The sequence below is a fragment of the Centroberyx gerrardi genome, chromosome 20, assembly GCF_048128805.1.
Source record: "Centroberyx gerrardi isolate f3 chromosome 20, fCenGer3.hap1.cur.20231027, whole genome shotgun sequence".
Classification (NCBI taxonomy): domain Eukaryota; kingdom Metazoa; phylum Chordata; class Actinopteri; order Beryciformes; family Berycidae; genus Centroberyx; species Centroberyx gerrardi.
In genome coordinates this window covers 1,499,196-1,514,589 of record NC_136016.1, presented here as the reverse complement: position 1 = coordinate 1,514,589, position 15,394 = coordinate 1,499,196, and the positions used below count along the sequence as shown (strand labels likewise).

Genomic DNA, 15,394 nt, shown 5'->3' with positions numbered 1-15,394 from the left:
CTTCTTCACCAGCTTGTTGAGTTTGTTGGCTTCTCTTGCCTTGATGCCGCCTCCCCAGCACACCACAGCAAAGAAGAGTGCACTGGCTACTACAGACTGGTAGAACATCTGCAGCAGCCTGTTGCACACATTGAAGGACTTGAGTCTCCTCAGGTCGTACAGCCTGCTCTGTCCTTCCTGTAAGGGCCTCAGTGTTGTCTGACCAGTCCAGTTTGTTGTTGAGCTGCACTCCTAGGAATCGATAGGAGTTCACCATCTCCACCTCCTCCCCTTGGATAGTGACAGGGTTTGGGGAGGTGGTTGTTGACACACCACCCAACAAAGTTCTCAACCAGGTCTCTGTACTCCTCCTCATTGTCCTCTGTGATACAGCCAACAATGGAGGAGTCGTCAGAGAACTTCTGCAGGTGGCACGATCTGGAGTTGAAGCAGAAGTCAGAGGTGTAGAGGGTGAATAGAAATGGTGACAATACAGTTCCTTCGGGTGCGCTGGTGTTGCCCACCACCACGTCTGACAGGCTGCCCTGCAGCCGGACGTACTGCGGCCTGCCGGTGAGGTAGTCCGTAATCCAGTCCACAAGGTTTTGGTCTACCTGCATCTCTGAGAGCTTCTCCACCAGGAGGAGGGGCCAGATGGTGTTGAAGGCACTGGAGAAGTCAAAGAACATGATTCTCACAGCGCCCCCTGGCCTCTCTAGGTGTGAGTAAGCCCTGTGTAGCAGGTAGATGATGGTGTCCTCCTGACATGTGAGGTCAGAGTGACTGGCCTGTAGTCATTGACTGTTTTTATAAGCGGAAGATGACATTTTTACAGTTTTCACAACAGGTTACAAACATTTCTTAATACTGAGTTTTCAAAACCCGTAATGCAACTGTCAGCACTAAGATACTGTTTAACCAAACAGTTAATTTCATGCACAAAATGCAATCAAGCTCTCAAAACAATGAAGTCAACCAAAACAGCATACTTGGTGTTTTGATACCTTACTTTCATGGATTGCAAACACCACTATGGTGTTTCGATAGCAGAGTTTCACGGAATCCAAACGCCACTTTGGTGTATTGATTGCTGACTTTATGGCACTCCTATGCTATATTTAGTCCCTTTTCTTATGTACTCTAAACACCACTGTGGTGTTTATTCTTGGCAGTAACCCTTTTTACATTGTCTCATATGGTTTCATATTGATACACCCTCATGTGGTGTATCAACCAACTATTTTACCTATTTACTCAATATTGTTCTTAAAGTTAAAATATCTTCATTACTACAAATGAGGACAGAAAATATAATTATGCCTCATTTATGATTCATGCTGTCACAAACAAATCATCTTAGTTTCATCAACAAACAATCAGCAACATACAAGATATCGTATTGTAGGGCCCTCCTTAGCCCAATTAGTACAATTTTGAAAATGCCCGCATGAAGCAATGAGATACATCATATGGCCCTAGGTTTAATAAAAATCCATAAGTTAAATCCAAGATCTTGTGTGACAGTGATATTGTATATTTTATAAACAATTAAACAGACATTGGGCCTCATGCAAGAACATTTTCATATTCTTATCTTAAATTTCTCTTACTTTTTTCGTGAGGTGGACTCGTACGAATGTGCCACGTCAGATTCACCAAACGCTCGTATCTTCAGAAAACTGTCGTAAATGACCTGCGTAAACATGATGAATGGCACCTGTTCTAAATGAACGCGCGTTCACGAGAATTGTGAATTTGCATAATTGACGCCCCAATAATGCCATATAAGGTTAGGCGTCCGGCCCATATGTCGGGAAGCTTCATTCATAAAAATGACAGGAAGACTAAGGAGAAGTCTACCAGCTCTGAGATTGAAGTCCTACTATCAGAAATAAGTCACCCAAAGCATATAATATTTAATATAATTCAATAGTGGAATCTAAGGCCCTGCTAAAGCCAAGGAATGGGAAAAAATAACTTATGCTGTTAATGCAGTGTTGTCTGTGCGTTCCCTTACGAAAAACAACTATAGTATTCTATAGCCTACATTTTAGATGAATACTAAATAAATATCACAACAAAGCTATAATTCTCTATAGGAATATTATAGTGATACTAGGCTACAGAAGATAAAAATACCATGATAAGGTCACTATAAACTAACTATTGAGTACCACAGACACTCTTAAGTCCCTATCGGAGTATTATAGGAATATTATAGGACTATAGTGATTTGTCGTTAGGGCACCGTCACAGAAAGAAAAAAAGAAATGGCTTGACATGAAAATAGATGCAAAAAGCAAGGCGATCCATGACTGCAACAGGAGGGGGCCAGGAGGAATTCTCCGTTACAGAGACAGATGAAAGAATAGGCCTATACCTGCCATAATTGGCGATATGGCTGTGTCAGGTGTTCAGCAGAGGATGTCGCCCTGGACAGCGACTTGAACCTCAACCTGGTAAGACCTAAATTTAGATTCACTTGCACTTACCCACATTAACGTTATCAACTGGAGTAAAATAACCTAGAAATCAGATTTATCTCCCTCTATAATGTATTTCCCCCAGTACACTCTAACCTTGCCTTTGTCTCATCTGAGTGTTTGTCAAATAACCTGGCAATTATTAATGTTTTTTGTTTTGTCTTTGTATTGAGCGCACTTATAGGCTACTATGTAACCCACATGGATACTTATATTTTATGCGGCTCTGGTAAAACAAATTACGCACTACCTTCTTTTGAAAAAATGATTATACATTACTTTACAGTGTCATTTATATATTCAACTCAAAATTTCTTCAAAGTGACAGAGACACAATCCATTAGTCAACAACAAAGTTTATTTTTTTCCTTTGGAGAACAGCAGGTTGATTGTACGTGACTCGTAAGACAGGTCTGGACAATTCGTACATTTTGTTCGTACCTAAGAGGAAATTCTAAATACGAGAAAATTGGTGAATGTGGCAAAACAAATCTGTTCGTACGAGTGGTTCTTGCATGAGGCCCATATTGTCTGACATAGACCCCCTTTGGCCACTTTGGTTCAGTGGCATCCGAGATGTTGTGCATGATGGACAAACAGATGGACAGACAGACAGATGAAGCCAGAAGGATGACATCCTCTGCAAACAGCAGAGATACCACCTCAATGTCACTGAATTGGACACTCTCCAGACCTCGGCTGCGCCTTGATATCCTGTCCATGAATATCACAAACAGGAGAGGGGACAAGGCGCACCCTTGTCGGAGTACAATGCCCACGTTGAACGTGCTTGACTTAATGCCAAGAATACGAACACAGCTCTTGCTCTGAGTGTACAAGGACCGAATGGCTCATGGCAGCAACCCTGGCACCCCATACTCCCGCAGCACCTCCCACAGAATACCTCAGGGAACACAGCTGTGAGCTTTTTCCAAATCTACAAAACACATGTAGACAGGATTAGCAAATTCCCATGACCCCTCGATTATCTCTGAGAGGGTAAAAAGCTTGTCCATTGCTGGTCCATTGTTTCACAACCAGGATGGAATCCGCATTGCTCCTCTTCAAACTGAGGTTGTCTCCTTTCGGGACCTTGCCATAGGCCTTCCCATGGAGGCTGAGCAGTGTGATTTCACGATAGTTGGAACACACCCTCCGGTCCCTTTTTTTAAAAAATGGGACCACCGCCCCTGTCGGCCAATCCAAGGGCACTGTTCCTGAAATCCATGTGACTTTGAAGAATTGTGTCAATCATGATAGCCCAACAATATCCAGAGTCTTCAGCATTTCAGGACAAATCTCATCCACCCATGACACCTTGCCACTGAGGAACTTTTTGACAACCCCAGTGAGCTCAGCCAAGGAGATGGACTCTGACCGCCCCCAGATCTTCCAGATCTGAATCCTGTCCAAAGGGTGTGTTTGTTGAGTTTAGGAGCTCCTCAAAGTGCTCCTTCCACCTTCTGACAATATCCTTAGTTGAGTTCAGCATTTCCCTGTGCCTGTGGGGAACAGCCTGGGCAATGTCCTGCCTTCCCCTCCTGAGTCGCATGGTTTTCCAGAACCTCTTTGAGGCCGTCCAAAAGTGATCCTTCATAGCCTCTCCAAACTCCTCCCACACCTGGGTTTTTGCTTTTGCAACTGCCACACCTGCAGCCTTTCTGGCCTGCCGGTACCTCTCTGCTGAGTCCGGAGTCACCTGTGCCAGCCAGGCTTTATTATGGGCAATCCATGACTAGCACAGAAGTCCAACAACAACAAACCACTCAGGTTCAGACCGGGAAGGCCATTCTTCTCAATCACGCCCCTCCAGGTATCCTAGTCGTTGCCACCGTGAGTGTTGAAGTCTGCCAGTTGGACTATGGTGTCAGTAGGTAGTGCTTTCTCCAGCATCCCACACGCCATCACCATCAAAGTCCCCTCCACAACACGCAGACACATTGAGACGACCCTCTCATTCAGCAGGAGAAACTCCAACTGTACAGCAACCAACTGGGAACTCGTGAGTAATTAGGAAGGACCTAAATATACAAATGATCTATAAACAGGTCCATTTGGATAAACTCTACATTTGTTTGAAAACGTTTTTTCTGTAAGGCTTTTTCAGTTTATAAACTATCAACACCAACATTGGTACACATGCAGAAGGGATGTAAATACACAAATGATCAATATATGGGTCCATTAGGATAAACAATATGGCCACCACAAACCAATGAGTGCATTTGCAAATTCATTATCAAACTTGGCAGCTTTATCTGGCAAGGTATTTCAGACATATGTACCAAATTTCATGCAATTTGGTGAAAAGAAGGGACAGTAGTGACATTTCAAATTTTAAAAAGCCATATCTCACATGAATTATGCATGTTAACACCAAATTTACTAGCCAGATCAGCTACCCTTGCTTCACAATTTTGCCCCTTGGACCACCCAAGTCCACCATAATGGTATGATTTTGGTTGGTGAATTAGGGCTTGAACCCCGGAATTGCTGCTAGTGGCTATATTTTGTAATCTAAAGCCAGTAGGACCCTCTTTTTTTAATCTTGAGACAACAAAACTTGAGACAGCAAATAAGGACCTCACTGGATGTCACTGTTCTGTTGACACTGCCATATTGACTCCCAAGTAAAAGTTCAAAGTTAGTGAGTGATTGTGCTTACCATTGCTATTTTATGAAATAAAATAGTACAGATTAAAGTGCTATTGGTTGTAATAATTGTTGTGAAGAACAACATATCAGGGAGTTTATCTGCAAACTTTAGCGTTGTCAGCAATGTTGGTGGCAGAAGTAAGGTTCACATCCTCCAAGAAGGATGTGAACGTAATGTAAAGATGTTAAAATTGGGGTGATGTGATCTTGTCTTTTTTTTTTAAAGATTGTTTGTATGGCATATCTGCTTCATTGGACAGTTTACAGTGAGTGTAAGGTCCTGACACGCTGCACTGCCTTTTATTGTTGAAGCCTACAAAGTGGAGCAGCCTGCTGCATTTTTGTTGCTAGGCAACCACAGAATCAGCTGACGATTAGTGTCACTCACTCAACTAGTTTTTTATTGCGGTAGCTAGATTTCTGTCAGGAATCACTCATGTCACAGCTTAACCATTTATTGCAAATAGAGATAGCAATACAGCTTGAATATGGTTCTACTCTTGGGGATGCTCCCTGCTACAGCATAACACATAGAATACATAGCACATGATAAATAAAATACAGGGAGCATTGCAAATAATCCCCCAACCCCAACATAGAGTCAAACCATAATCAAGTCACTAGTATGTGTCCGGCCTTCCTGATTCTTACCAACAGATGTACACAAAGGCAAGATACTGCTTACTGTATCCTGAAGAGAGAATATTCTACCTGTAGTGGATGGTGGATGGGGACCTGTCTACGGCAAACCATGATACCTTAAGCAAAGTTGAAAGCAAGAAATGGTTACAGTGTAACGAGTTGGCAAGATGATCAACTGTAACAAAACAGTTCTTTATTCAAATGTAGGTTTTTTTTCCCCTTTTGACTATACTATTTTTTGTTAGGCACATTGCCAAAATGCTCACATTTCATTGCTTGTTTTTTGTTATAAAATTATATAATCTTGGTTGAAATGATCTAAATTTAGGTTTAGATCAATCTTAGATTAAATTGGTTAAACTGGGGTGAAATTTAAATTTCTGCAACAAATCTCTGATTAATTTTAAATCTGGATTAACTAATTTTAATCACAGTTGTTCATGTAGCAGTGTGGAGTTGATATGTAAAACCTGTGCGCCAGGAACAGAAGGTAGCTGCTTTTGGTAAAGTAATGTGATGGACCATGGAGGGGCCCACAACAAGTATGGAGGGAGAACTGGAGAGAGGAGAGGATGGATGTGGGAAACCCACTCGAGTCGCCGGCACCGAGGAGAGACTCACAAGCTGGGAGCCGATGCAGTGGACGAGGCTGAGTGAGGACTGGCTCCCACGGAGGTCGTAGGAGAGGACAACCTCTCCAACACCTGGAACCTGTTTAGGGGCAATTGGTGTTGAACACGCCAGGGTCTTAGGCTTGGCTCCAAGCCCAATCCAGGTGTGCTCTGGAGGTGCTGTAGGAGTCAGAGGCAGAGGCTGTTGGCAGCAGGCCAGTGGAAGTTAAAAGCGATAAAAGCAGAGTAAATGTAGGATAAAATCAATAACACCAAATAATAATAAAAGAGCAAAAATAATAAAAGAAACTGAAAATCCTAGGGTCAGTTTAAGATCAACAAACTGTAACAAACTTTGCATGCGCGAGCAAAATTATGTTAAGTGATGCAGTGCCTACATGGCTTATGTTTAATATCCATTTACTCAACTGTCTTTGGTGTGTCCTGTTACTAATTTCTTCTGCAACAACCCAGTTTGCTCACAGGGAACATTTAAGTTTCAACTAATCTAAAAAATAAATAAAAGAAAACAGAAATTTGATTTTAACCCAGGGTTAAAATCGGGGTTGAGACAACAAATCAGGGTTATCTCCAGAAAATCGAGTAAACCCAGGGTTAACTCTTACCAACGTGAAACGTGGAAAAGTATCAAATTTGTGTTGTCCAATCGTTTAACTTTTTTGACTTGCATTGTCTCTGCGCTCATGTGTTTTTGTGTTGACCGTTTAGAACCCTGAATGGATGTTCGTTCCACATGCATTTGACATTGGGTTAATGAGAGCACAGTGTGAATCTCTTAAAGATAAATCTAGTTAATTAAGTGTGTATGAAGAAGCGCTAATACAACCTAGGGCTAAGTGTTAACCCTGTGTTAAGAATTCATAGTGTGAAAAACCTCTTCAGCCTCATTTTTTCTGCAGTGTGGACAGAGAGCTTCATGTCTTTCTTGTCTTGAATTTTTATGATGACCTTTTTCAGTAATGACACCGTGACTCATCAAGTCATAGTGTCCAATTAATTACTTTTTGAAGTGTTTTCTGAAGTCCACCTCTGGGAATTTGTTTTCCTATGAGTCAAGTTGTTCCAGAGGGTCAGTGTGATGAGTTGGCTCGCAGTGCCTCGTGCTAGTAGCATTGTGACTCAAAAGTTTATTGCTCTTTTTCAGACTAAAAACCTAACCTAAATTTCATCCCTCTCCTGCCCCCTCACCCTTTTTCCACCAATCCCGTGCAGGCTGCATTGCGCGGACAGTCAGCTCACCCAATCAGCATCTGTTGAGGGTGGAAGACGTAGTGAGCTGCTGCCTGGATATGAGCGCGCCCAGTATCTCCTTCAGAATCAACGGCCAGCCAGTTCAGGGCATGTTCGAGAACTTCAACTCCGATGGCCTCTTCTTCCCGGTGGCCAGCTTCTCCGCCGGGGTCAAGTCAGTGCTTTAAAGGAACAGTTTACCCCATTATGAAAATTCTGTCTATATTTACTCCCCCCATAATCAGAGGAAACTCCATTGAAGTTTGTTTGACCATCGTACACGCAGCCAGTTAGCTGATGCAGTTCAATCTCAGCCTTGTCCTACATAATTGAAGTGAATGGGGTCAGGTTGTTAAGAGTTCCAAAAAGTGCAGCCATCAAATTTTGCTAAAAAGCTCTTGCTCACTTACCATGCACAACCTCCTCAATTGGCTGGCCAGTTGTAGAATGAATCAGCTCATTTCTTGTTTTGGTTGCCACACTATACAAGTTACTGTTTCCTCTACCTAGAATAATGCTACCTAATGAGATAAATATACTTAATAAAAATAATACATTTTATTTATAGAGCGCTTTTCAAAAGAAGTTGCAAAGTGCTTAACAATCATGCAATAAAGCGAAATGCAGCAGAAATATAAACAGCAATAGTGAAGGAAATAAAATAGAACAAAAATAAAATTAAATACAAGAATTAAATTTGATATAAAACATGGAAGTCAAATTATGAAAAAAGGCCTTTTTGTACAAATGTGGCTTTTTTGTACAGGTGATGTAGGCCTTTTGGACTCACAGTGCAACAGCTGCAGCTGTTCGGAGAAATTTCATGGTCATTTTATGCTCTTTTTGGAACTCTAAAAAACAGGCCCTGTTAATTTCAGTTGTTTAGGAGACGACTGAAATGGAACTGTGGTACCTCTATCTTACTAATTAGCTCGCTGTGTATTTGTTGGTTGTACAAACCTCAATGGAGCTTCCACTGACATTAGGGTGAGTAGATAATGACACAATTTTCATATTGGGGTCAACTGTTCCTTTACGGCTAATATGATTATAATTATGATTTATGGTTGGGCCTCTTCATTGTCTTCATTGTTTTGAGTTTTCCAGAGGCTGTAGTCTTTACTGCAGAGATTTATACATTTGATACTGTTGACTTAGAAATCATACAGGGTGTATACCTGAATCTCTCTTCTCCTCCTTGTCTCGTCTTTCGTCTTCTTCTTCCCCTCCTCCAGGGTTCGTTTCCTCCTGGGGGGTCGTCACGGAGAGTTTAAGTTCCTCCCTCCTCCAGGTTATGCTCCATGCTATGAGGCAGTGTTGCCCAGGGAGAAACTGAGGCTGGAAGCCAGTCAGGACCAGGCAGCAGCCAGAGACCTGCTGGGACCCACTGTCACCTTGAGCCAGGCAGCATTCACCCCAACACCCGTAGACACCAGCCAGGTAGGAATGTGTGTTAGGGTTGTTACTAGGTGGGTGGGGTGGGGGCACAAAGTAAGGGTAATTTCCACAGCATTGTTGAATACTCACTTCTGATTGGCCAATGAATGCACTCTGAGATCTGTTATGTCAGATTCTGTGTTTGAAAGCGTTCAGGTGATGTGGGAATACAACAACTCAAAGCAACAATATTGAAATGTTGATGCATTCAAACTCATCTGAAGCCATCAAATGCCATGACTTAAGTTTTCTGTAGACGTCAGTTGCTGTTTTTTGGCTGCTGGTTTTACAAAGTAAGCAATTTTAAGACATTACTTTGGGCTCTGGTAACTTGTGATGGGCATTTGTCATTATTTTTGACAAATGATTAATTGATTAATCTAGAAAATAATCAATAGATTAATCGATAATGAAAATAATTGTTTGGGAATTGGGAATATTCTTACCCAGAGAAAGTCAACTTTTCTACCATTTCTCATCCAATGTATCTCATTGTGAGAGGATGATGATTATGAGGGAAAGAAAAACTAATTGGGGGATGGAGGTGGAATATAGGTTTGGATAATTCAACTTCAATCCAATATTTAGAGGAGGTAATAACAAAAGCAACAACTTGTTTCTGAATGGTAGCTGTAATATTAATACTGAAATTGAAATAGTAATTAGATACAGTACCGATCACTGGGAAAAGTTCACCACCCAACACTGGTAAGGATAGAGACACAGAAGAACACAAACACCATTCACAAATTGATGAGTGCTATGCATATGGTCATCATTATCTTTGTGGATGGAAATAAATGGTTCAAATGTGTGTGTGTGTGTGTGTGCGTGTGTGTGTGTGTGTGTGTGTGTGTGTGTGTGTGTGTGTGCAGATTGTATTGCCACCCCACTTGGAGAGGATCAGGGAGAAGCTTGCAGAGAATATACATGAGCTGTGGGTGATGAACAAGATAGAGCTGGGCTGGACCTACGGAGCAGTGAGTATCAGTACAACTAGAGTCACATATGGACAAAAGTGAACTGGAATCTTAAAAAATCTTTAAATTTAAGGCCTTCAAAAGTATTAAAATGTCTTAAATACAGTTATTAGAGGTCTTATTATTTCACTATGTTATGCAGGGTAAGTTTCATTTTGTTGCAACTTTCAAATTAGATAGTGGTATTGGCAGATTCTTTACATTCAGTGATATTTAATCAAGGTAGATTTGGAAATTAAGACAAATGAAATAAGGCAAATGCCATACTATTGGTTTTATTTCTTATGTTGTATTATATTACTTGGTCTTCCAGTTGGTCATAGTAAGTTTGATCCATTTGCATGTCCACTCAGAAGAGGGTTAATACCAGATATGTTCTGTTTTCATTGCACCTCCTATAATAGACATAATTGGACATCATATCCCTACATTTTATTTTAATTTCCTGGTGTCCTTTTTCTTATCCTGCTTTTTATATTTTCAGAACTTTCATTCGCGATGATTCATTCTTTTTTTTTTTTTTTTTAGTATTGTTTCCAGAAGTTGACAGATTTTCTTTACAGAGTTTCAGATCTTTATCTCTAAATGACAGTTAAGATACATGATGGAAAAACTTACAGGAGAAATAGGAGACACTTACTATATGTGCCAGAGATAGAGTGTGTGTGTGTGTGTGTGTGTGTGTGTGTGTGTGTGTGTGTGTGTGTGTGTGTGTGTGTGTGTGCGTGCGTGCGTGCGTGCGTGCGTGCGTGCGTGCGTGCGTGTTTCAGGTTCGAGATGATAACAAGCGGCAGCATCCGTGTTTGGTGGAGTTCTCCAAGCTTCCAGAACAGGAACGAAGCTACAACCTGCAGATGTCTCTGGAGACTCTCAAGTAGGCATGAGTCCTCTACTGCAGCACACATGTACCAAGCTATCACCTGGTTATCAGGGAGGTCACCTTCCATCACGGACACTTCAGGTTTTGGTTTCATGAGTATTAAGTCGGTAATGTTGTGTTTGTGTATTAGTGTATCTGCAAGGACAGCATGGGGTTTATATAGAAAACAATATATAGCTACAGCTGTTCACAAATGGAGAATACACTGTCTGAACTGACCGTCAATATATGCCGATATATGGATCCAATATTGTCCTTTTATTAAAAATGACATCTGGCCTGGTCAGTGTCATACTAGGCAGTATGTTGCTGTCTATTAAGCATCTATACATCATATCGATTTGAACTTAAGTCACAACATTGATTTAATAATGGACTCCATATCAGACAGTCATGGGCCATGATTAACCTTTTGGATTTCTGTGTGGATGTGTGTGTGTGCATGTGTGTGTGCATGCGTGTGTGCATGTTACAGAACTCTCCTGGCCTTGGGTTGCCATGTTGGCCTATCTGATGAACATGCTGTGGAGAAGGTCAAGAGCTTGAAACTTTCGCAAACGTAAGTCACCTTATCAATCAGACAGCAAAAAACCAAATGACACCATAACTCAACAAAGAGGAAAAGGGTGCAAAATATTAAGGCTGAAACGATTAGTCGACCTAATTGCCTACATCAATTACGAAAATACGTCGACATGGATTTTTACTTATCTTTACATTTTCAGGCTGTATCAGGCTGTGTACGGTCAATGATGCAGTGCGAAAAGGCAGTGCTAGGTGGCAGCAGTGCTTAAAATGTCCAGCTGATCGACATGCAGTAAAGAAGACGTTTCCCTAATGGAAGATGGCTGAAAATACCATGGAAAACACAACCGGACCGGCGGGATGTTCAAAGAAATGTACCGCGAGACCGCGAGTTTCAAAACAAAGTCAGTTTTCAGCTCTAGAGCATAGACGCTCTAAAGCCAATAATACAGCAGAGTAAAACCTCTGTAACCTATAATACAACACATCAACATTTAAAACGAAAGTATCCCGGAGCCATTTCTGAAATGATAGTAGCCTAGCTGGTGAGTAGCTAACATTGTTTATGCTACCTGGCTATCGGTGACGGGGTAACGTGACTACAGACCTTATACGTGCTGAAGCTCTGGCATAGTTGTGGTTAGGTAACTACTGACCTGAGAGGATAAAGATAACTGACAGCTCTCACCTCCAAACAAAACGTTTTCATAAAACTTAGCCATAAATCCATAGTCTCAAGTATTTTCTTTGCCACTAAATTAATGTTTATGTGAAGAGTATTTTATAATTTTGAATTAATGGCGCTCAAATAACAGTTAATGTTAAAGAGCAAGCCCAAAGTTAAAGTAGTAAGTTCATGTGGTCTCTCACCTCTACTCATAACATACAAAGGTGTATATATGTAAAGCATCCTCCACCTGCTCCTCAAAGACTTGAGAGCTCAATAAAGCTTTGAATTTTTAGCTGCTTGATTAATTTTTATTTTGTTATGACTAATGTAACTAAGAAAATAATAGTTAGATTAATCGGTTAATCGAAAAAATAGTCGACAGATTAATCTGTGGCAGACTCTATGGACATTATTCACCATAATCTGTGGTTTGGGTATGTTTAACACACGCAGTTATACTGTGTGCTTCTCAGGGTTAAGGAGACACGGTCCCTTTAAGAAAGTCTGGTTTTCTGAGTGACGTCAGCTCGACGTAGTGTTGTTGTGTTTTTGGGCAGCGCGATGTAAATTGTCTTGCTCTGTGGGTTTCAAATAAATGGCACACGAGTTGGTGTAGTCAACGAGAGAAGTTGTCCGTCTCCACATTCCTGCCACTTCTACACTGGTGACCCCGACGTTTGTCTGCTGGACGTTTCCAGTGACAGCTCTTCACGAACATGGCGACTAACGCAGTTTCCCTCAAACTGCCGGAGTTCTGGGAATCGTCGGCCTCAGCCTGGTTCGCCCAAACGGAAGCGCAGTTCGCGCTTCGGGAGATCACCGCGGATGCCACAAGATACTTTTACGTGGTGTCGGCCCTCGGGAGTTCAACTGCATCCCGAGTGGTGAACCTCCTCACAACTCCCCCGCTGCAGGATAAATATGAGACACTCAAAGCCCATCTGTTGAAAGCTTTTGAACTTTCCGACGCCGAGCGGGCTAGCCGACTCTTCTCTCTGCAAGGCCTCGGCGACAGCAAGCCGTCTGAGCTCATGGACAGGATGCTGGATATCCTGGGTGAGCACAAACCCGATTTCCTCTTCGTCCACCTGTTCCTGCGACAGTTGCCTTCCCAGGTACGGGCTGCCCTGGCCAACACCGCCATCACTGACTGCCGTGTTCTGGCCGAGGAGGCTGATACATTTTTCCTGGCTGGTCAACAACACTGCGCGGCCGCGCTGCTTCCTGCCCCAGCTCTTTCACCACTGCCTGGAGGCACAACGGTCGCCGCCGTAGCAACAGCTCCTTGTCGGCGGCAGGACCCCGGCCTGTGTTTTTACCACGCCAAGTTTGGGCCCAAAGCCAAGCGGTGCCGATCGCCATGCAGCTTCAGCGTGGCGGGAAACACCGGCCTGTAGGCGCTCAGTAGTGGCCTTGTGCGTCGGCCGAACAGGCAGGCTGCTGTTCATCCAGGACACCATCTCCGGACGGCGTTTCCTGTGCGACACGGGTGCGCAGAGGAGTGTCCTGCCCGCATCGGGAGTGGACATCCTGGCCAGCGGACACGGCCCCCCCATGGTAGCTGCTAACAGCAGCCCCATCCGCACCTACGGCACGAGGTACGTGGCGCTGTGTTTCGGCGGATAGCGGTTCGGCTGGGACTTTGTCACGGCGAAAGTGACCGTCTCCCTCCTCGGCGCAGATTTCCTATGCGCCTATGGACTGCTGGTGGATGTCAAACACCACCGCTTGATCGACGCTGTCACCTTCAGTTCATACGCGTGTACACTCAGCGGAGCAGACTCCATCAGACTGTCTAGCATGCTCTCCGCCGCGGACGAGTTTCTCCGTCTTCTCGCCAAGTTCCCGGACCTCACGCAGCCCACCTTCTCGTCATCCACCACCAAGCACGGGGTGGAACACCACATCGCCACCACCGGCCCCCCGGTCTACGCCCGGGCCCGGCGCCTCGACCCGGCGCCTCGACCCGGCCAAGCTCGCCATCGCCAGGACGGAGTTCGAGACTATGGAGCGCCTCGGCATCATTCGCCGCTCCAACAGCCCGTGGGCTTCACCCCTCCACATCGCCCCGAAGCCCAATGGCGGGTGGCGCCCGTGCGGCGATTACCGCCGTCTCAACAACGTGTCGATGCCGGACTGCTACCCGGTTCCGCACATCCAGGACTTTTCCACCCACCTGGCGGGGAAAGTCATCTTTTCCAAAGTGGACATCATTCGTGGATACCACCAGGTGCCCGTCCACCCGCTGGACGTCTCCAAAATGCCGGTGATCACCCCATTCGGACTGTTCGAGTTCCTGCACATGCCGTTCGGCCTTAACGCCGCACAGACCTTCCAGCGCCTCATGGACTCGGTGCTACGGGACCTGCCTTTCCTTTTCGTCTATCTGGACGACATCCTCGTCGCCAGCACCTCCAAAGCGGAACACCTGTCCCACCTTCAGACTCTCTTCAAGCGGCTCAGCCAGCATGGGCTGATCGTCAACCCAGCCAAGTGCCAGTTCGGGCTGACCACCATCAACTTCCTTGGTCACCACATCACCAAAGACGGGGCAGTCCCCCTCCCGTCGAAGGTGGACGCTGTCACAAACTTCTCGCGCCCGCTCACGATTATGTCCCTGCAGGAGTTCCTTGGCATGGTGAACTTTTACCACCGCTTTATCCCCCAAGCTGCTCGACTCATGCGACCCCTGTACGAGGCTCTGAAAGGCAAGGCCCCCAAACACGCGGTGGACTGGTCCGCGGAGAGGGACAAGGCGTTTACGGACGCTAAGACTGCTCTGGCTAATGCCGCAATGCTGCCGCACCCGTCACCCACGGCCCCGATCGCCATCACCACGGATGCTTCGGATTATGCCGTCGGCGCGGTGCACGAGCAGTGGGTGGGCGGTGCCTGGCAACCGCTCGCTTTCTTCAGCCGCAAGTTTCGCCCCAGTGAACGGAAGTACAGCACCTTCGATCGGGAGCTCCTCGGCCTCTTCCTCGCCATTCGACATTTCCGTTTCCTACTGGAGGGCTGCCAGTTCCCGGTGTTTGTGGACCACAAACCGCTGACGTTCGCCATGGCTAAGGTGGCCGAACCGTGGTCCGCCCGCCAACAGCGGCAGCTCTCCTACATTTCGGAGTTCACCACGGACATACGGCATGTCGCTGGCAAAGCCAACCTCATCGCCGACTGCCTCTCTCGGGCCATCGTGGGGGCCGTTCACACACACAAATGGAAAGGGGATACAGCAAAAAAAAATAGAATATAAATAACAAAAGAGGGTCATATAAGTCTAC

General features: G+C 44.5%; 2 protein-coding genes across 2 annotated transcripts in view; both read left to right on the top strand.

Annotated features, from left to right (window-relative positions):
* ryr2a (ryanodine receptor 2a (cardiac)) overlaps positions 1 to 15,394 on the top strand; it is a 246,807-nt gene that overhangs the window by 64,726 nt on the left and 166,687 nt on the right. Inside the window, exons 21-25 of the mRNA XM_078290909.1 lie at positions 7,604 to 7,796; positions 8,857 to 9,061; positions 9,934 to 10,038; positions 10,809 to 10,912; positions 11,394 to 11,477. Of these exons, the coding sequence (XP_078147035.1) occupies positions 7,604 to 7,796; positions 8,857 to 9,061; positions 9,934 to 10,038; positions 10,809 to 10,912; positions 11,394 to 11,477 (691 nt within the window). The remainder of the gene's footprint in view (positions 1 to 7,603; positions 7,797 to 8,856; positions 9,062 to 9,933; positions 10,039 to 10,808; positions 10,913 to 11,393; positions 11,478 to 15,394) is intronic.
* The window catches only part of mtr (5-methyltetrahydrofolate-homocysteine methyltransferase), a 247,944-nt gene that overhangs the window by 197,175 nt on the left and 35,375 nt on the right, over positions 1 to 15,394 (top strand). The gene's annotated exons all lie outside the window — the stretch shown is intronic.